General features: G+C 45.0%; 1 protein-coding gene across 1 annotated transcript in view; it reads right to left on the bottom strand.

Annotated features, from left to right (window-relative positions):
* Nucleotides 1-22,512, bottom strand: part of LOC147700907 (killer cell lectin-like receptor subfamily B member 1B allele A) — a 550,617-nt gene extending 528,105 nt beyond the window's left edge. Inside the window, exon 1 of the mRNA XM_086929269.1 lies at nucleotides 22,329-22,512. Coding sequence (XP_086785395.1) covers nucleotides 22,329-22,512 — 184 coding nt within the window. The remainder of the gene's footprint in view (nucleotides 1-22,328) is intronic.
* Nucleotides 22,513-22,750: the final 238 nt, after the last annotated feature.

Below are 22,750 nucleotides of genomic sequence, written 5' to 3'. Positions count from 1 at the left end.
TCACTCATCCATCCATCCATTCACCCTTTTGCTTAAGAATTCATCAGCCCATCCATCATTTCATTCATCTATTCACCAATTCAGTCCCCATCATACACCCTTTCACTCATACATCCATCCTTTCACTCATCCATCCACCCTTTTACCCACCCATCTACCATTCCGCCCATACATCCATCTATTTAGCCTCATCCATCCTTCCACTCACTCATCCAACCATCCCTTCTCTCATTATCCATCCATTCACCCTTTCACTCATCAATCCTTTCACTAATCCATCCAGCCGTTCACCTGTTCCTTCACTTACTTCCTTAACCAAGGGGTGGGGGCTCACTATGCCCCTGCACATAGGCAATCTGAAAATTTGGAAATTCATGAGTCATGCATGATGCATGATGCACAGTTCCAGGATGTGAGGTGACTGTGACATGGTGTTGTTTTCAGGACTTTAAGTGGGATGAAAAAGATTTATGTAACTAAGGGCGTGGCTTAAAACACCTAAGCTCCAAGTTTGTGCTTAGCATAGTGTGCCACCAGACTGATATTTTGCTGTTTCTGTCATTACATCCAGTAACATTACACCTACAACAAGCCATGACTACTGGCTTTGTCAATGGATGTTAGCTGCATAAAATAAACAAGCATTTGCAATGCAATAGGTCTCGCATTATTAAAGTTAGAGCTATTGGCATTGTAAATGGCAATGCCTTTTATTTATGTTTTTGCTTTTAAAACATAAATAAAAGGCATTGTCATTCTATGATAACAGCTTAAACTTTCGCAAAAGTGAGACCTATTGCATTGCAAATGCTTTTTTAAAGAACACCCCAGACACTTCTTCCCCAACCTACCAACCTTCAGTGATAGGACAAAACTGCAAGCTTATCTTAGCAAGTCCATACCTGAATACAGCGTGCTTCGAAGAGCAGCACATGCGCTGCTCAGGATTGACCTAAAAAGTCTCTGTTTTAATAGCATTATACAATATGCTCGGGTATACAGGAAAGAGCAGCCCTTCCTCTTTGTTGAAGCACCAAAGGTGACAAGGGGGGGCAGCATTGTGTAGTCATCAGGGTATGAGGGTTGAATGGTTGTATGACGTCACCTAAGCTACCCCTGACAGTTTGGTGAATATGCGTCCACTTTCACAACCAACTTCTAATAATGTGAATTATTTTTAAGAGCCCGTCGGCGAAATCCGTGTTTGTGAGTAATTCCTTGTTAGTCCTATTCGTCACGTGCACTGGAATATAAAGCAAAGTGCCAATAAATTAATCAGACCCATTTAGAATCCATCTGGCCAGATGGAAACTTCACCAGAGTGCTTCTAAGCGCCCTATCCTTCACGGACACACCCACACGTCCATGCAGTCGAATTACACGCACGCCTGCAAGTTGAAGCATCTGTTATGAGATCATTCCCGAGAAATTCAAATGCCAAGGCTAACATAATCAGCCACACCATCAAAGCAAAGCAGCAGAGTGCAGATAGGTGGCGCTGCGGTGACTGCCCACCCACAGTACAGAATATTCCCCATCTTCAGAGTTTGGAACGTCACTGGGCCGCCAGCTCCTCTCTGACCCACTACAACATCACAAAGTAGGTCATAGTTGTCCTGCAACTAGTTTGAGAAATAAGAGGTCGGTCAAACAATTGTGTAGCTGTACGCAGGAAAGTAAGTAGTAAATCTAGTCGAATCTGGAACATGGAGACCTGCACATTTAGAGGGTGGAGTCACACCCGAGGGGTTCTTCCTGCCCGTACGAGATTGAGTGCTTTAGTGAGAATGACGTCATCGACAAACAAGTTTGCAGTTCAAACCCTAAACGAAAAAAAACCAATGAAAAGCACAGATAGCTTGCTTCTAAGACGAGTTTTGTTTACAGCTCGCTCTCATGTTAATGTTAGGTTTTGTTACCAGCGCAGTTAACTCTTCTACCACTTCATTGGTCTGGTGGCATTCTGCGAGTCATGTGCCCTCTACGGGTCCTGGATTCTCATTGGCTGGAGTCGAGGTAGGCAGGTGGTGCTGTTTGGATGCAGGCGTGTCTGTGCCAGTATCTGCGAGTATGTGTGTTTGTATGGACTTAAAGAAGTTGGCACATTTCAGTTGGCATGCATGACTGGCCATCACCCAACCAAAGGGGGCCCCCCGGTTAAAACGCTACCTAAGCCGATTAGTAGGCCACCTGGCCACGACGTCATGTCGCGTGGCAACGGGTGCCACGGGTTTGCACGTGGTTGTTAAAAACGGGACTGGCGTGATTTTACGTTAGACAATGTAGCCCTTACGCCACCACCCCATCAAACCTAGACGCAGAGCACAGCGGCGAGGTGCGTCACACATACATTAGATATTTACCTCCCAAAGCCACTTTCTCTCCTGTCGAGCGTTATCCCATCAATGGCCTTTCTTTGTCCCAGTGAAAAGCCTGGATTAGTCGAGGATCTTAAGAGGCGCGCGGCCTGGAGGGGATGCTCGCCCATGCGTGTCCGCGTGCACATTTCCATGTCAATGGCCTGGAAGCAGGCCGCTTCTGACCCTCAACTGGGCAATTAGAGACTGTTCTTCGGGTGCCCCCCTCCCCCGGAGCAGCACGGGACTGCACTCTGCGCTGAGTGTCAGCAAGTGCCATGCTGGCCTCCATGGGCGCGAGAAGGGTCAGCGGGGAAATAGCGCACAGAGGCGATTCTCCATGGCCCAAGGAGCTAAATGAAGCGAGGTCTACTTGGGGCTTTGACGTCATATTGCACCCGCTTGGGCAAAGAGTCCAACAGCGGGAATAGGGTCACATTGCAAGCACAGGCAGCACCAGGCAATAAGAGCTAGTGCCAAGAAGATTAAGGTATTAATGTCCCGAACCAAGCAGCAAACAAGCACTTGGCAAGAAAAGCTAGAGCCAAGAAGCTCACAGCACTAATGTCCCGCACCAAGCAGCAAACACCAGTGCCAAGCAGCGGATACAGGGAAAACTCGGCATATTTATTTACTTCAAGTTTTTATATAGCGCCTTGAGCCCCGAGATGTATGAAGGCGCTTCACACGGAAGCGAACATTTTACATGGTAATGTCAAGGTGCACCTAGCAAGGAGGGGATATATGCTCTGGATCGTGGGGGGATCACAGGTTGGTAGGATGGAACAAGGTGTGTCAAAAACATTAAACAGCTGAATGTATGTCAGGTAGTCACTTCCGCTATGAATGAGTCAATGCACTTGAACGTTATCCACCATTTGCTGAATAATCTGCACATTTTCCTAAAAAAATTATATATATTTCTAGCTCAAATGGTTCGATCGCTGCCCTGGCGGAGGGCTCCACTGCCTCGGTTCAAACTTCCACAGCTTTGGTTCTGGCATCACCACCTGGTCTGGATTCAGATCAACGAGTTCCGTGCACAGAACTTCACAGCCTCCTATCAGTTTTTACTCTGCACGGCTAACGCAGCACGGTCGTGCTCTTCCTCGTCTGTTTGAACAGGACTTCCGCAGCTTTAGACTCCCGGGCGCAGGCTCCTCACAACTCCAGCACACAGACTAGGCTGGACCGGGGCACCCACCGCTGGAGGTAGCAGACAGATCACCACTCCAGGCACCCGCAGCCAGGGGAAAACAAAGAGCACTCAAACGATTGTCCAATCACAGCCCAGGGTTCTACAGAGGGTGTGACGGACGTCTCTGCTGGCACTTTGGTTGGTCAGTGCCTGGATCCGTCAGCCAACAGTCACGTGCAGCCGTCCCCGGGCAGGGTTCACAATTATCTCTCTGACTGAGCGCGCGCGCGAGAGCCCCGCGGAGGCTGCAAGTAATGGCGGTAAGTGGGGGGGGGCACTTGTATGTATGCGGCGGGCGGGGGGCGGGCTTGTATGTATGCGGCGGGGGGGGAACGAAACACTTTAACGCCTTTAAGTAAAGTCTGCGTTATATAAAAATGCCTAATGACGCATTCGTGCAAAGTCTATGCTATATAAAAATGCCCATATAATACAATGAGTACTTCATTAAAGCCTAAAAAGCGAAAGCAATAAACGAAAGCGATCGCGCTCTAAGACACGAAACTGAAAGCATGCTCACACAGACAAAGAAACATACTGAAGGAGAAAGCGCGTGCACGCAGTGAAATCCAGCCGAAGAGAAGCGCGTGGCACTTTCTTGTCCTTCATTCCCCCGAGTCAGCTAGCTATAAGTCTCCACCTGGACGCATCCTTCGGATGCTAATTCCAGGCTCGACCTAAAAAGGATCAACCATGACTTAGTTGTATACAATATTGAAATTGCTTCAGCTGTATAATATCTTCTGTTTAACTTCTTCCGCCCTCTTCTTTTCATGAACTGGCACATAGCAGCATGGGTGTTTTTGTACATTTGTTTTGTACATTTCTTCCATCTGACAGAATGTCCTGCTCTAGACCGAGGCTGTAGGAGGTAGCCACATGCTTTAACAGCACTGGCTGGCCCATTGTCATTCTGACAATCAACTGCATTCAGAATTACAATGGGTGGGAAGGGGCTGCTATTGTGCAGAGCGGCCCCATCAGGAAGTTGAGGCTTTTCAATTCCCAAAATTATGGACAAAAGGTGTCCGTAAAAGGAATTGTCACGTACAACGGACATGAGATCCAAATCACAGACGGTTGCTCACCCTAGTTTGGTCAAACCTGCCAACATTTATCTGTGGGAAAAGGCCCACAAAAATGCAAAATATCCAGAACATAGGGCCCGATGTAGTTAATAGGGAAATACCGAATTCTAAATACCAAATTTTACCAATTCAGTATTTAGAAATTGGTATTTCAGATCTAGGTAAGAATTCGGTAAAAAATACCAAATTCTTAATATTCGTTATTATCGAATCAGTAATTGAGATTCGGTAATAACGAATACCTACCCATTCATTCCTATGGGCTTGGAGGCCCATAGCAAAGAATGTGAAGACATTCGGTATTACCGATTCGGTAATACCGAATCTGTAATACCGGGAGGACACCCTGTTGCACCCCTGAAATGTGCATTTGTGCACATGTGGCAAACATACATGCCCTTTTACAAAAACTAAAAAGTGCTTTTTGAAAGGAAATCGCTACTTACCACCAATGAAGTTGGTGGTAAATAGCGATTCCTTTAATGCAAGGCCAATAAGGAATCGGAATTAAGGAATCGGTATTTATCGATTCCTTATTACCGATTCCTTCCCTACATCCCACATGGCTAAATACCGGTCGGTAACGGTGAAATGTACCCAATTTCACTCTTTGCCGACCGGTATTTGCCCACCTACATCTGGCCCTTAGTGTGTTAAATACCTATTCTGCAAGTTATGCTTCATGTACAACTGAAGAAGTCAGAATAAGTGGAATTTCCCACATGTGGAACATAATTCACTCCGGGGTGATGGTATTTACCAAATGTGGTAAATACCTCAACTTTTCTACCTAACTTGAAAGTGCAGGGCTGGCAGGCCCAACGTTTGTTTTTCTCACAAAGACACCGCTGATGCTACCAAACAACCGGATTGCCAAATACCAAGGCACTCTTTGCCAGTGGTGGCTGGTGACCTTTAAAAGTGGTGAGGCATAATCCTTGTCTCGAATTCCAGTGAGCAATCCTTACTTCTCATAGGGTTTGGGAGTGAACTCACACTCGCATGCACTCAATCTTATTCTCTCACTAAAGTCACATTCACTAACTCTCATTTGCTCTTGCACTCACTTTTACTTACTCTGACACACAGTCTTACTGACTCGTGCAGTCTCACTCCTTCTCACTGTGACCCACTCAGTCTCACTGAATCTCTTTCAGTCCCACTCATTCCGATTGCCTCAATCTCATTTTGTCTTAGTATGGCTCACTTATTGCCACTCAGTATTCTGACTTATTTGGTCTCACTGATGTACTCAGTCCCACTCATTGATTCATCATTCTAATTCGGACTCATTCCCAGCCACTCAGCCTCACTCTATCAGTGTCACTGATGGCAACTCTGACTCACTCATCCTCTGACTCTGTCTGTCTCACTCCAGCTCACTCAGTTTTAAATAGAGTAACAATCAGTTACACTTATTAGCATTCTCCCTCATTCATTAGCATTCATTCTCGCTCACTTGATTCACTCCTTTTCCAACTTTCACTCAAACACTCACAAACGCGCTCACACATACACATGTTCTGTCTTGCAGACACACATTTTCACCTGTACACACACAACATTTAAAAGATTTCTTACTTACCTTGCACCAGCATGTATTATTTTACAAATTTAGCAACATATCTGCCATATTGTTACCCTCCCCCCCGCAAAAAAAAGTCGTATGCCTAGGACTTCAAATATTCTTAAGATCACTCTACAGCTGTGGCACACCATTATTACAATATCTGATTGTGGTCTTTGAAAATGAGATGTAATGGCCAGCATGAGTACATCCTCTGTTAATCAAGCATATACATTTGTTTCCAAAAATATTTATTTTTCCTAGAGTTCATTTTCTATTAAGTGGTGTGCCATCAGCTATAAGTGGCCACACATACAGTTACTGTAATTTATGAGACTGCGCTAATGGAAAATGGGAACATTTTGTCAATTATCCATCTCCAAAAAGAATACCTTTGACAAACAAACAAGAGAGTGTGAAATGAATGGCCCATGGTGCTGGTTTTCAGTGATGATGATGAGTGACTTCTTTATGATCCCAGTTCAAACTACTATTTGCGCAGGAGTCAGAATTGCCAGCTCTGTGGTAGTTAACATATGCCTCACAATATTCCACAGGTGCATTTCGGCAGGTGAAACCTAATGAATATTACTAGGGAAAAATGAACAGTAAATACAGGTAGGTTTATGTGGATTAACCTCATACCTCTTTCATCCACCACATTTACTCTCTTTACCTTTTAACTCACTCTTGAAGGTTTGTTTTCTGCCTTTGTCCCTGTTTTGACACATTTCTCTGCTACTTTCGTTCCTCCTTTTCCCCCTTTCTTTCTCTTGTTCTGGGTCCATGTCTGATGAGGAAATTCCAGCTCCAGATATGAGCATCAGTGGGCCCCATTTGGAACAACCAGCTCAAATTAGGCACTGATCTTCTCCAGTTTTTATAGCAATCTTTCTGTACTGTAATTGTATGTTACAAATAAAACTGACTTTTTAAAATTACATCTCGTAGAAATTAGCTAAAATATTCAGTAGCTGTATCCCTGTACACATTATTACCCCAGAATAAATATTTAAATGTTTCAACCTCCATCTCATGGTGTTTCAGGGATGTAGGCCTCCAGATGTAGCATGAGGCTAGACCCTTCAGTCTTACAACCTGCTACCACACCCTGCTCACCAACCCCCCCACCCCTTATGTAGGAAAAGACCCAGTTCCAACCACATGACCCCAAACAGCCACATACAAAGCAGGCACCATCTGTGCTGTGGTGTAAAAGCATAAAGACCTGCGGGAGGAGGAAGATAATGCCTTGTAATTATAAAGAGTTTTTCCTCTCTAGGCAAATGCTGTGGTAAAGAGAACAGGGAGATCTGCCAGATAATTGTGGATGCAAATGAATAGCCCTTTTAAAATACTCTTCTCTCATGGCCTTCCTCCCATAGGGAAGAATTAACAAGTATCCCTCCTGTTAATTCTGAAAATCTACGACTGGACTGCCCCTGTTTGATCATACCTAGATACCTCCATGAAATTTGGGGGCGTTTTATTCCTATGCTTGCCCTGGAACCATTGTTGCTTTTTCCTTTTTTGGTATCACCCCTTATATGTATTTATATGGCTGAAATTATCAAGCAAACTATTTTTGAGTACTCCAATCATTTTCCATGGTTAGCCACAGTGCTTAATTTGTAAAATATGAAGTGCAGGTGCTCAAATGTGTGTCTGAGGCCACACCCCTTTTTCTGGCTCCACCCACCTCCTTCACTAGCTTCACCCACTTCCTTTTTTGGCCACACCCACACCCTCAACTGGCACGCAAGCCATAAACCGTGAAAATGTCACACGTCCTCAGGCCAGAACGCATGGGAATGTTACACATAAGCACCCATGCCATAAATTATGGAAATGTCACACTTAAGCAAGCACTCAAGCCATAAACTGTGGAAAATGTCCCACTTAAGCCCTCAGGCCAGAAAGCATGGATATGTCACACATAAGCGTCCAGGCCAGAAAGCATGCCATAATCCGTCACACATAAGCATTCAGGACAGGGCTAGGCCAAAAACCGTGGCCATGTCACACATAAACATCCATGATCCAGGCCATAAACCATTGAAATGTCACATATAGGCATCCAGCCGAGGTGTTTTGTTAACTTCCAGCCACAGTAAACTAGCCCTGGGCGTAGTGGGCGTAGTGGGGCTTCGCGGAGCTACGTGAAGAGGGCGAGAAACTACGCCCACCTCCGCACTCCGCGTAGCCCCACTACGCACCACAGGCCTCCCTCCCGCCCTCCCTAAATACGTTAATATAAAAGTATAAAATAATTAAAAAGGCACTTACCTTGTCCGCCGCTGCCCGCCGCTGCCCGCCGCGTCCCCGGGGCTCGCTATCTTCTTTGCTGCCGTCTTGTTTACTAATGCGCATGCGCGGGCGGCCGCGCATGCGCATTTTCTCGTGAAAAATGCGCATGCACGGCCGCCCGCGCATGCGCATTAGTAAACAAGACGGCAGCAATGAAGATAGCGAGCCCCGGGGACGCGGCGGGCAGCGGCGGGCAAGGTAAGTGCCTATTAATTAATTTAAACTTTTAATTTAAAGTATTTAGGGAGGGCGGGAGGGAGGCGGGTGGCGGCCAGCTACGCTCCGTCTGCGGAGCGTGCGTAGTGCCGCCTGGCTACGCCCACTACGCAAAATGCGGAGTAGACGGCACTACGCACACTCCGTGCACGGAGCGTAGCTGGCCGCCCACCCCTACAGTAAACCAACGCTTAATTTGTAAAAACATAAGTGCCAGGACCCTTTTCGGGAGGCCATTGCAGCTTGCAGCACTAATTTTCCCTCCCTGGCAATTCTGACAATAGCAGTACCAACACAACTAGTACACATCACTCACCTAGAATTGTGATAATTCAGACTATTTCAAGTCACTTAAAGCTATATAAATGGTGTGAGCAGTAGATATTATTCATAAATAATGTATATTAAATTATTAAACATCTGTTGCTGTGCTTAACTCAAAATTAGACAGACAGGTTCACCAGGTGCCAGACTTTCATAGGTACCGGAATACAGGTGTTGAGAATTTAGTACTGGTACCGTGCAACGGAAAACACCAGCTGAAATTAAGTGCTGGGTGCTGCCCTTACTGCACTGCTTAATTTGTGCCTTTTGTTGCAGGTGGTGGTAACAAGCCCTCACTTTTGAAGACCTGGAATTATTGTTCAACAGCAGACTAACTGTGAGTCAGAGCAGGAGAGAGAAAGGTTAAAAATATTGAATGGCGGAAGAGAAGGGTGGGCAAACAGACACAGGGAGAAAGCCGTCTTGAAAAAGAACACACGAGAGAAAATCGTGTAGAGTGAAGAAAGAGCCATGATGAGGTGTAATCAATATCAGACATTCTCCATAGTTTGCAACACTGGCATTCAGAATTTCTCCAAATGGTCTCGAAAGACAAACTTTGGGCCCCAGCATTTCTTTTTTTCACACATTAAGCCCTAACTGGCAACAAGGCCTGCCCTCATCCTCACACTTTCAGGTTCCCATCACCAGCTGAGCATGGGACCAGTATACAAGATGGTTCAATAGGTCAAGGGCATTGTGTTTTTAAGGTCTTAATGAGACTCTTCTCCTGACATATAAACGATATTTACAGTTCTTCTTAAGCGGGAAAAAATCTGGGCCTCGCAAGTCAGTCGGGCAAAGAGGGCTCCTGGCTGAAAGCATTCCTAGTGGGCAATGCTTCTTGAATTGATCGAAGTTTGGCTGAAGCCTGTAGTTTTGTCCGACTATGGCTAGAACTGCAGATGGCTGCTGCCTTTTACCTTCTGCCTCCACACTGCCTGCCAGAGCCCCACAGTGTATAGCTGCCAAGGTTTTAGATTGCTATGTGTGGCTTTTCTATAATTTCAGAGAAATTATGAGTGACATTTCAAAGACTATGAGTGACAGTTTCTCATTAGCAAAATAAAGCAATGACGGCGAGGGAAACATATAAAAATCAGAAATTGCACCCATTTGCGCAACAAGAAACTCTAAGAACCCATTATTCGCATTACGTTAAAAGGATAATTAAAATTATATGGGGCTTCCTCCTGGCATCACTTTTGAATTCAGCTCACAGAGGCTGCTCACTTCCACCTAGCCTTTCAGCCTCTGCTTAGTGCTTGGATTTATTTGTATAGTGTATACAAGCGCACAGGCTACCAACACGCACTGTGGAAGCTTGTATTACAATGACAGCTTCCTTCCAAAATCTCTGGAATTTGATAATCACCCGACTCCAGGTCGACTTCCACTCACTTTTCCAGCAGTGGGTTCCCCTTGGATAGGGCAGGCATAGCATTGTCTGCTCAACCTCAGCCTGTGGTGCTCTAATGGGCAGGCAGGGCCAGGTTGTACCCCTTCCGCAGCCCCTGCCCTGTGCAGCAGTTTCATCACGTCAAGACAGACCAGTGCAGGGTTAGGGTAGGGCAAGAAAAGCATTGTCTGCTCTGCTTGTTTGTCCTGCAATGGTCAGGCTGTGCTCCTGCCTGCATCCCCTTCCCATGTCCCTGCAGCAGTTTCACCGGGTGCCGATCTGCACCTGGTAAGACCAGGCTAGGTGCATCCGGACCTGGTATTATCAGATCTGGAGACTTCGGTTACCTGTAATGCATCAGGGTTCGGTATCCCTACCCAGTGTTAACCCTTCTGTTGAGACACCATAACTCACAACGAGGGCCTTCATTTAGTTTCTCTAAGGATATAGTTCTAGAGTGTGGAGTGCATGATTTTTAATTGCTGGTGCCCTGCTGCTTATTGCTGCCTCCCTTCCTTTCTTGAAACAAGTTCTGTAAATTAATTTTGCACGTCTTTGATCGCAGCAGTAGCTCCTTTAATAAAGTAGGTAATGTATTTGTATTCATTGCTAGAATCTGCAGACTATTTAAATCAGTTACCAGAGCTTTGTCGAAGTGGCTATTGTGCTAAAAAAAATGGCACTTCAATTATCATATGTTTTTTCAAAACGAGTTGGAAAAACTTCCAGCAGTGCTTTTGGAGGGTATGAGGAGTTGTGTCCTTTTCTCATGTTTTGTTTTTGCAGACATATTGTGCTGGGCACCACAAAACACATCCTGAAATAGACGCAACTATCTTTTTTGTTTTGCTGCCCACAGGCTCAAAATAAAAAAAATTACCGTGAAATGTTTTTAAGGGCCTCTGTTTGCAACGTGGGTACTAGAGGTCGAAGAAGGATCGTGCTGCCCTCGTACGAGAAATGTGGGAGAAACTCTGATCTTGGTTGAAGGGTGAAGGCGGGCTTGTTGAATAGTTTCTCTGAAGCACATGGGTAGTTCTTGGAAACGTGTCAGGATTCCTTCATCATCCTGCGTGAACTGAGGGGAGGGAGGTCTGTGCTGTTGTGATCAGTGCCGCAGGAGGTCTGAGCCGAGACCCTGCTGGTGTTGTGCTTCTCTCGGGTTTCTAGGTAGTGGGCCTCCTGGCGCTGAGACACTAACAGACTCAGTGCAATGGTGTCTATTAATGCTCTGGAGTGTCCCCCTCGCGCTGATTACTCAATGCCTTTTTTTGTACCACCTGACCTTCATAGTGCATATGCCACAAACATTTTCACCTGAAACACGGCAGTGCTCTAAGAAACACCACAGCAATTGTGCCCTACATCATTGGCAGCAGAGTGGGTCAGGTGAGAGGAGTTGAGTGCCAGTGACTACAGTGACTGTTACACACAGTGAATGTTACTCTTACATACAGTGACTTACGCACATTTATAAAAATTCCCTCTGCTCAGTTAAATAAATATATGAACAGCAGCAGACAGCGCTGCGAGGCCAACGCGGCGCACCTGAGTCACTCGAACCAGTAGCCAGAGTTCAGTTAATGACCCTACCGTAAAACTCGTGGGGCCTCATTTATGAAAAGTGACGCATCGCTGTGTGAAAGCAGCGATCCGCCACTTCTCAGTGCGCACTCCTTGCGACACCAATGATGCGTCATATTTAATGTATGACGCATCATGTCGCAAGGACTTACAGATACGTCAGTATTTCTGACGTATCTGTAAACGCAAAAGTGACGCATTGCTGGAGTGTGTCACAAAAGTGACGCAACTCCAGCAATGCGTCCTTTCACATGGGGAAAGCCCCATGTGGAAGGGCTTGCGTCAGTCTTACGCCTGCTGTGAGGCAGGCGCAAGATTTTGACACAACAGCATCCTAAAAGTGACGCAGTGAAATCTCATAGATTTCACTGCGTCACTATTACGAGGCTTTTTGCGGGGGAACGCCCCCTCTGCATACATTATACCTGACGCAGGTATAATGTGGCACAGGGGTTTAAAAAGTGACGCATCTACCTAGATGCGTCACTTTTTAAATATGGCACAACAAGGCGCATATTTTACGCCGCTGGTGCGTCACAAAAAGTGACGCACCGGCGGCGCAAAACTGACGAAGGCCTCATAAATAAGGGCCGTGGAGCGGGGCGCCTCCAGGCCTCCAGTCCCATATTTATGGCGTCCGCATGTGTGTCTCTGCTCTGCCAATTGTCGCCTCCAGCCCCGACATTACATGTGATTTGTTTTTGGCTGTGTCTGGATGGACGGCTCTTCGCCTTACACTCGAACTTTCTCACTTCTAACCCTAAACATATAATGGCAGAAATTCTGCCATGTTGGCCGTACTCTCAGATTGTTTGCCATCATAGGTGCACTTTTCTGTATTTGACACAATGTTGCAATAATAACAACATTTGTTGATAAACGTTGAGAGAAGTTACATTTGGAACCAGATTTCAAGTATATCTTTTCTGTTCTCATATTAGGAGCCATCTACACGTAATTACCTGCTGCTTTGTTGTCCGGTGTGCTCCCTCTTACCAGCTGCTGGTCCTGTGGGGAAAAGGAGTTAGAGCAAGCCGACGTAGACGCTGGGGGGAGACTACATCTCCCTGACCCCGTAGTGCCATCGCATTCCACCCACGCCTCGCCAGCGCCCAGGCCAGTGGCGGGCCCGTCCTGCGCCCGTCAGCGACAGGAGGAGGCAGGGCAGGGCCACTCTGCTTGGCTTTTTCATAAGACACAACCCAGGAAAGAAGTTTTTGCTGGAAGATATCGCTGGACTGCTTCCAAAACAGCAAGTAGCTATTTTTTCTCCTGGGAACTAGGGACTTATTTACAGTGTTTAACTACTCCCACAGTATATTTAGCTATTTTTAGATGGGCAGCGAGCCAGCCACCCTTGGGGCTTCTAGTTGGGGTTAACCAATTTAGGAGATTATTGTTTGTGTCCACTGGATTGTATTGGAAATTGGACTGCTCTTGAAAGCAGACCTGCATCTGTATAGTAAATAGGCCAAGGGGTGTCCCTCCTCTAAATAGTTTAGAATAAAAAAAAAATATGGGGAAACCCTCTTGTATTTCAAAGAAAAATGCAGTCCGGGGCCAGCCTGCCATATCAACACCACCGCCAGTGACATCAATTGACAAAATGCTGCAAAGGGCTCTAGGTGTTGGCACCTCAGAAATCCAATGGAATGAAAGGCGGCTTTCTATTACCCCAGAGCTCTGCTTGCCTACGATAGACCCACCCACTGAAACTAATTTGTCTGGTACCCTGACATCCCCTGAAATTGAGATACTGTCAACCCCATTGCATGTGAACCCTGCTTTAAATTCAACAACATTGCCTAATAAGGGTATGGTTACACGTAAAAAGGGGAAGCATAAATTAACAGTTGGGAGGGTGACCACAAACAAGAAGGCAAGGACGAGGTGTGATCTAACAGAGGAAACTCCCACTGATCGGGATTTTGGAACAGAGTCCCCTTCTATTATGGCCACTGCATCTAAATACCCAGTTTGGGCACAGTCTTTAATTGCTGACCTCTTGTCTCAACTGGGTGATCCGATTAGACAAGAGTTAGCCCCGCTAGCTGACCAATTGATGCTTTTGACAGATATGGTAACAGCGAGGCAGATACAACCCATCCCTCCTGATAAAAACAATGGATTAACAGGGGAGGTTTAGCTAATAGCTCTATTACATGCCCTGGGAAGTCCATGAACAAACAAATGACCACTAGTAGACCAATCCCCACCGATAGACAATCTGCCACTCAAGGCTCTAGTACTAATAGCCTACAGTCCTTGCCCATACAGCCTGAGCATGTCCAGTGTACCAACAGTTTACAGACACTAGCTCCCGCTGTGTCAGAGAGCAGCCATCTACCGGCCTGTCCCCCTCCCAATCCTGTAATCCCAGGCGAGAAACGGGATGGAAGGAATAAAGAAATAAAGGGCAAGGGTGATGATGTGTTGCCAACTATAGATCTTCCCCCACAATCACTACCATATGTAGTTGTTCTAACAGGGGTTCCACCCTTAAACGCTTCTCAGAGAGAGTCGCAGCTGGATCTTAGGTACTGGCTTGTTCTGGCTAGCAACACACAGGCACTATCCTTATGAGAGGGCAGGGGATATTCTGATGGTAAGGAGAGTAGATTGGGTGAGACCCAACAAGAAAAACACCAGGGGTGATTGTGTGATTATTAATTTCAAACCCCCCCAGATGGTAAGCTCTCTACTTAACATAAGAAACGCCCCTACTGAGTCCGATAAAGGAGTGAGAATTACTTTTACTATAATCATGCCGACCAGGTGCGGCCCAGCACCCTCTCAGGGTGGAGGGACCTGAACTGATCCGTAGCCATTTTACCAGCACGCCGCTGTATTATAATTTGCCAGTTAACAACCTCTACGGCCCCTTGAAAATAAGTGGATTGACTAACAACCACAGTAGCCATCTGGTCTGGTATGAGTGGCAAGGATAAACAGGAAGGGTGCGCACTGGAAAACTTGGGGAACCTCCAGGGTTCCTCCATGCTTGTTGCAAAACCAGAATTAGTGGCATCTGACGGGATGTTGCCTGGGGCGGGAGAAGGGGTATGTCAATTTTCTCCACTGTCATTAGATATTACACCAACTACCCCCACTAATTCTCCCACAGACTCCTTAAATTGTCTCAAATCCCAAAAGTCACCAGAAATTGTCCAAAGCCAATCGGATGGAAGAATTAGGCAATATGGGGAGCTTAAGATTCTATCCTGGAATTTGGCTGGCATTAAGGCAAAGCTTTCTTCCCCTGAATGGGGTATGTTTATTGATCAGTTTGATGTCTGCCTGTTCCAAGAGACATGGGCAAGAGAAGATAGTGCAAGGGTGGGCTTTGTTACCCACAACATACCAGCTATTACAGGGGGGAGGGCAAGGCCGTCGGGTGGATTATCCATATGGGTAGCCTCCCATGTAGGCTGCTTTCCTACTTCCCTAATTACCGACTCCCATGATATTCAATCAGTATTGCTCACTTTTCCATCTAAATTGAAATTAGCAATCATCAATATCTATTCCCGCCAGTATCCCTTGCTGAGGAATCCAAAACTTTGAAAGAACTAAATCTTTTTATCCCGAGGGTGCCACCCAACTCAGGTTTGATAGTGGGTGGAGATCCAAATTGCCACTTCAAATCCCTTTCAGGTTCATATGATGTTTTCACCAATGAGGAGGACCTACAGTGGGCTATACCTGACCCCCAAACTTGTCCAGTTAAATCTTGGTCACGCCTCGTTTTACAAATTAATGCCATTGTTTTAACCCATTCTTTGAGAGCCTGTAATGGACGTACTCCTTAAGATAGGCAGAGTAGGCCCACATTTACTATAACTGGCCAGGCCTCTCAAATAGACTACATTATGGTTATGGGCAGTTCCTGACACTGGGTAAAGGACTTTGAGGTTATCCCACAGGTGGATAGTGACATAATGCCATGTCACTATCTTTTGGGGTTCCAGATTCAGGTATATTCCCGGCTAGTGAAACCCCCATTGATGACAGGTTAATCCTGACCAACAACAGGAAAAGAATAAAATGGGGGGCAATGAAACAGTCCCCGGAGAAATTGATAGAACTGTATGAAATGGTTATCCCAATATTGCAGGAATTGGGTACGTCCAGGGTTGATGGAATTAATCCAGCCCATTTATGTTCGGTTGCAAAACTCCATAAACAGCTTATAGACAATTTAGCTAATAATTTAAATCCTATCAGTCGACCCAAAAAAATCAGAGATTCACCACATACGTGATATAACCATGAATGCCGTAAGGCCAAGATAGCGTTGCTAGCGGCTATTAAAGGGGAAGAAAAGCCACTGATAAAAAGCAGACGGGCTCAGTACAGAGAAGTTGTCTCTAGTGCAAGACTGTCCTGAGAAGAAAATAAATGGCTACATATTAAATTAGCCTTATTGTCCCGGGACATGAAAGCATTCTGGACAATAGTAAGAACTGGCTGCAATGAGGGTAACTCTGGGGGCGAACCTACTTTGCCAGCTGAAGTGTGGACTGCCCATTTTACAGCTCTATTCGCAATCGATCCAGAACAGGATCCCCAAATAGATCCTAGGGACATGCTTTGCTCACAAATTGCATGTGCAAAAGATCAACTGGTACCATTTAGTAGACAGGCAAATGATGTCCATGAAGGAATAACACTATGAGAGGTTATTCTAGCGATAGAAAGGCTACCAGCCGGAAAAGCACCTGGCTTAGACAAACTCCCTGGGGACATGTTCCGGGAAGAACCGTTAATATTGGGGCCCCTATTTTCTAGTGCTATTCAATGCCATCATGAATGGCATGCCCATCCCTGACACCTGGGCCGGGGCCGAAATTGTCCCAATATTTAAAAAGGGTTCCCCGCTATACCCCGCAAACTATAGACCAATCAGTTTGATCAATGTCACAAAAAAACTGTTTGCTCGGGTAATATTGGAATGAATCCAGGGTTGGCAGGAAGAAAATGACATCATTAGTCCCTACCAAGCCAGATTCAGGAAGAACACCTCCACACAGGACCAAGTATTTAGATTCCAACTAATTACTTGGAAGACGGTATCATTGGAGGGTGGCAGGCTCTATTTGATATTCGTGGACCTGAAAACTGCTTTTGATCTCGTGCCCAGACCCAAATTGTGGGGGGTTTTAAGAGACATGGGGATCCCTTCCTATCTACTCGATATGCTGATTAAGCTGCATGATGACACCTATGCCCAAGTAAGATGTGGAAGGGGAGGAGAAGTAACCAACAGGCTCCCAGTTGGCAGGGGTGTAAGACAGGGCTGTGTGCTCACACCAACCCTGTTTTGCCTCTTTATCAACGCACTAATCCCACTACTGACTAAGGTCGCAAACAACAATGCCCGAAAGTTAGCAAACATCAAGGTGGCAGCATTGATGTTCGCTGACGATACCCTTCTTTCATCAAAGACATCGATGGGTATCCAAAGATTATTGGACCGCTACTCTGTATTTTGTAATACTAGTGGTCTGGTGATCAATACTACAAAAAACAAATTTATGATCGTCAGTCCTCCTAAGACAACACGCACAAATCCACAGTTGAATGGAATTAGTTTGGAAAGGGTGTCTGTCTTTGAATACCTAGGCGTTACCCTTTCAGAAGATATGCAGTGGGCGCCCCAAATAGCCAAAGCTAAGCTCAAGTTATCTCAGATTGCTGGAAGCATAGCCAACTTAGCCAGGGAATCACCTTTCAAACATATTGGTCCTGCGCTTGAAATGTACAAGGCTCAAACACGGGGAGCAACTCTGTATTGGGCGGAACTATGGGGGCACTGTCCGTCCTCTAACCTAGCTGTAGTCGAGAACAGATTCCTAAGACAAATAATGGGATTGCCAGTTGCTACCCCGCTAATTCCTTTATGACTAGATTTGGGTATTTCGCCGATCAAAGATGAGGTCGCTCTAAAACCACTAAACTTTTGGCGAAGACTCTGGGCAACCCCCGAACTAGTATCATACCAGGCAGAAACAAAAGAGCTCTTATCCTACCCGGGATTGCTGAAAAGGGTTACTTGCTTTGCCCATGTGAAACAAGAGTGTGAAAAGCTCTGTAAACCATCCTTGTGGAGCACGCCAGGGGCTATTAGCCCCTTGGTCCCTCGAGCTCTATTACCAAGGACCTACCGCACCCAAAAGCTCGAAGCCATGCACTTAAATCCTAAACTGGGCTCCCTTACAACTCAGTTTCTTGCAGTGAAGGACAATTACGAACTTGAAATTGTTCTGGATGATATCCTCCCTCAGGCTGCAAGAAAATTGTATGTCCAGTTCATATATAGCACTCTACCTGTACGTGCTTTTACTAATAAATGGGCAGGGCAGAAAGAGGAGGCGTGTCCAGCATGTATCACACAAGAGGAAACAGAAATGCATGTTTTATTCTTCTGTCCTGGTTATCAGAAAGCGAGGCGCTACTGGCTAGTACAGCTTTGCCGGAATCTGGGGTTCGAGCATTGTAGGGAGGCATTTCGGGTTTTAAAATACGTTACATCCAAACCCATTGTGTTTGCTGTTTCACGTTACTTAAATACAATATGGCGAAGGAGATGGGCTTATATTGAAAAGGGTAAAAAATTGTAAATTGCATATCGGCATCAAATTTTTTGTATAATGTGATCAGCATCTGATTAGATTCTGCTAGATTGACTTTTTAATTCAATCTGTATATATAACTACTCTTGATGAATGTGATTTTATTGTAAATATTACATTTTTAAAATTATTTATTGAAATACTGCTGTTATTTTTTAGTCAGTTGCTGATTGCACCATAATAATTGACATCATTGATCCCTGTTGTCCCACTTTTTCTGCCTCCCCTCCTCCCACCCCACGTAGCTGGTAAAATTCTCAGATGTGACTTATAATTAGTAATTGTATTGATATATGGAGTGTTCTTAAGAATGGTATGAATTCTTTATATATAGGTCTTATGTGGTGCCTGTGTACAATTTTTATGGTCCTAGTGACCGAAATAAAAGTTTTTGAAATATATTAGCATTTCAGGGACATTAAAGTCATAATATCATGGTCAAGTAAAAAAGTAATCAGCAAAGAAATTACATTGGTCTGGGGGTCTTATTAAGTTTAAGCGCCGCTGTCACTTTCGTAACTTCTTCCCTGATCACTGCAATAAAAAATCTCCCAAGAATAGTCCCCTTTAGTGTCCAAAGAGGTGTATAACCTTTGACATTCTTCCAGTTTATCATCCTCCCTTATTAAGAGTGTCCTATTTGCAGTTGTAATTTCCTTAATATATTCTCACTCCCTTTTGGCTTGAGTAGTTAAACAGGGCTACCACTTTATTCACTGGCATAATGAAAACTGAGGGGCCTCCCTGCACAGTATGTAGAGGGGCTACCTCTGAGCTCAATCAGGAGCTCTCCGGCCAGAGTGCAGTGCCAAGGGGGGCCCCTGGAGCTTGGGGCCCCGCCGCACCGCGGGAGCCAGTGTTATGCCCCTGACTTTATTGACTGTGGACCAGATTTATAGTTTGGCAGAGAAGGTTCCATTGCAAAGGCGACTGAGTACCTCCACTGACAAACTGAAGGACCACCACCACAGAGTCAGGCAGACTTTCGTTATGTTGATGGCTGAGACTACTCTGTCGCTCCCTTTGACATAAAACTCCAACAGCCCGATGGAGTAAGAACCATCAGAAGTTTTGCCATGTGTCCACACACCCGATTTAGAGTGGGCTAACACTGGCCAGTTTTCACAGTCCATCACTCAAAATTAGGCTTTACCTACACCTCTTGTCGTCAGCCATTCTGAACCCTGCTTATACAAAACGGAGTCTCGTGTAACCAAGGCTACTCACCTTCTGTCCGACCTGTTGTAATTTTACACCAAGGGTCAACATGTTTCGAGCTTCCCCTTTAGCTCTTCTTCAGGATGCCCCAGGGACCAGCCCTGTGTGTACCACTCCAGAAAGTGCAGTGCAAAAAAATAGGTTAATAAATAATGCTGTCTAATAAGCGAAATAATACATACGAAATTCAATAATGTATGTACAACTCGAACGACCATGAGGCATAGTACTGCTTCTAAAAATAAATATTTTCTTGAGTGTAATACATTATTGAATTTCGTATGTATTATTTCGCTTTTTAGACCGCATTATTTAATAACATATTTTTTTGCAGTGCACTTTCTGGAGTGGTACTCCGAGGGCTGGTCCCTGTGTCGTCCTGAAGAAGAGCTAAATGGGGGAGCTCAAAATATGTTGAACATATACTAAGTCCCCTGACTCATAATCAGATAACCTAGAGAACCCCCCTTTTTTAATATATCAGCTAGGAGCCCGATTAAAGTTAAATTTCACTCACTAGCCAGTTATTTTTAAAATCACCCCACTCCACATACACTTTTGCACTACACATAGTTCCTCACTACAGTGCTCCTACGTATTGTCGCAAGTCGCAGCACGCCTCAACCCGCAGCGGGTTGGGATGGCCCCAATGATGAAGCAGGTCACTGTGGGGAAACCCTAGTGTGTGAGGGGACTCAAGAAAGGACATTGTTCCTTTCTTTTCCAGTTTTGGTTCATCATACTGATGAAAATCAACCCCTGCTAGGTCCTTTATCCGTGAGCACGGATTTTTTGTATGTTCACAGCTAAACAGTAGCGTGAACCTAGCACTTTCCTCTACCTCCCCCCTTTTTTTGAACTAGTAATTTTACACTAGACACCATTTAAAACATGAATATTTAGGGTCTGATATTTTCATTGCTTGAATTCCTTTTTTTTTTCTTTTAGAGTTTTATATAGTGTTAACTAGACCCGAGACATCAGGTATCAGAGCACTTTACATGAGCACCAGTTTCATTACACGAGGACACATACATTTTTTCAGGCACAGGAAGAATATGTGATTTGCTCAGAATCACAGGATGTACAGCGTTGTTGCCGAGGCTCGAACCCAGTTCCCCAGCTTCCAAGTCGACCTCTCTAGCCATAAGGCTACATTTTTAAAGTGGTTTGTGGGTAGCTCGTCACCGTACAACACCTTCTATCTGAGGGATGGTGGTTTATTACTCTTGGGAAGTAAAGGGCAGTGAAACCTGCAAAATGCCCCCCTTGTCAAGGGGGAGACAATGGAGTGATGGAGTAAAAAAGCCCATATACCCAGGTTTAAACCTTGGTCACCATTGTTACTTTGATAATGGCTTCTGCTAAGAATTCAATGTTAAAAATATTGAAAATAATCTTCCTTCTCTCACTTAAGTCACATGTCTTGTGTAGGGTTATATTTAACTACTGTACTACAGTTACATGAGTTTGCATAACAAAGAGTAGTCCTTCACAAGCAGAATTTACAGCACTGCCATAACAAGCATTTGCAATGCAATCGGTCTCGCCTTTGCGACCTTATGTATTTAGTTATGCAGCACATTTGCCTGGGTGATGAAACATCTACTGTTCTTTAACATTGAGGGAAAGTAAGCACCAAACTGCGTGACACGCCAGGTATGGGAACACATGGAGACAAATATTGCCTTTAAGCTGGGTATAGTCCAAAGCTCTGTTTTTAAAATAAAAGCAGGGTCTTCGGTGGTCATATCACTGAAGATACAAGAGTTAAAAAAAATATTATTGTCTACAGGTGCTCGTGGAAGACAATTTCTATGGACTGGACTCTAGAGAATGCTAAAGTGATTCAGGTATTTTACTAACCTCTGCTGGTCATTTTCTATCAAGTCAGTTAAATAGAGGCAGTTGAATGGGAAAAAAGTCCCTAAGCGGAAGCAGACAAGTCCTAGGGTTGATCTCCAGAGCCCACAATGCATATACTTTAGTATATAAGTATATACAAAAGTATATTTACTAAAGTATATACAAAAGTATATACACGAGGTCTCGAATGCTTGACCTAAAAATGAATAGTCAGGCGCAGGCAGAAATTGTTCTCCAGATTTAAAGAAGAAACAATATTGTGGTGTTCACAGAACTGGGAAACTTAAGAGTAGTCTTGTATCCAGAACATGAGTTCTAGTTGCGTAATTTTGAAGGTTTGGTAGCCCTGTAGAGACATGTCAAAGCCATGAAATAAACCATAACAAATCCCAATGAAGCCCTCACTTTGGAAGTTAATGTTCTAAGTTGGTTTCCCTGGCAGGAATATACATGTATAGTCCTCATGATACCCTTTGAGTGAAAAAAATGATGTTGAGTGTCCCTTCGGGTGAAATATGTCTACATATGTCATAAGATAGATGAAAGGTGGCAAGAGTAAGGGGAGTTCTCACCTCTCAGTACATCTTCACATCTGTCCTCCGGTTTCCTCCTCCCCTTAAACTGCAGAGCTGTGTATCCCTCCTCTTCCTCTGGTTTCTTCCTCCCCTTAAATTGCAGAGCTGTGTATCCCTCCTCTTCCTCTGATTTCCTCCTTCCCTTGAGCTGCAGAGTGGTGTATCCCTCCTCATCTTCCATAGTTGAACTTATAAAACTGAACTTCCGAACAAAGGGTCTGAGCTTTGAATGGTTTCTCTCAGAGCTGCTTGGCAGTGTCACTGATCTCTAAACCGTGCACAAGAACTAGAAACCACCGACCCTCAGATAGAAGGTGTTTAATGGTGACGAGCCGCCCACAAACCACTCAACAACCAGTGAAGGAAATCAAGCAATGGACGTTTCACACCTTAAATCTTCACGTTTTGTCATGTCGGCT

The sequence above is a fragment of the Lissotriton vulgaris genome, chromosome 7, assembly GCF_964263255.1.
Source record: "Lissotriton vulgaris chromosome 7, aLisVul1.2, whole genome shotgun sequence".
Taxonomy (NCBI): Eukaryota; Metazoa; Chordata; class Amphibia; order Caudata; family Salamandridae; genus Lissotriton; species Lissotriton vulgaris.
Note: the sequence above shows the minus strand (reverse complement) of the source record. Positions and strands in the feature narration are given on the sequence as shown.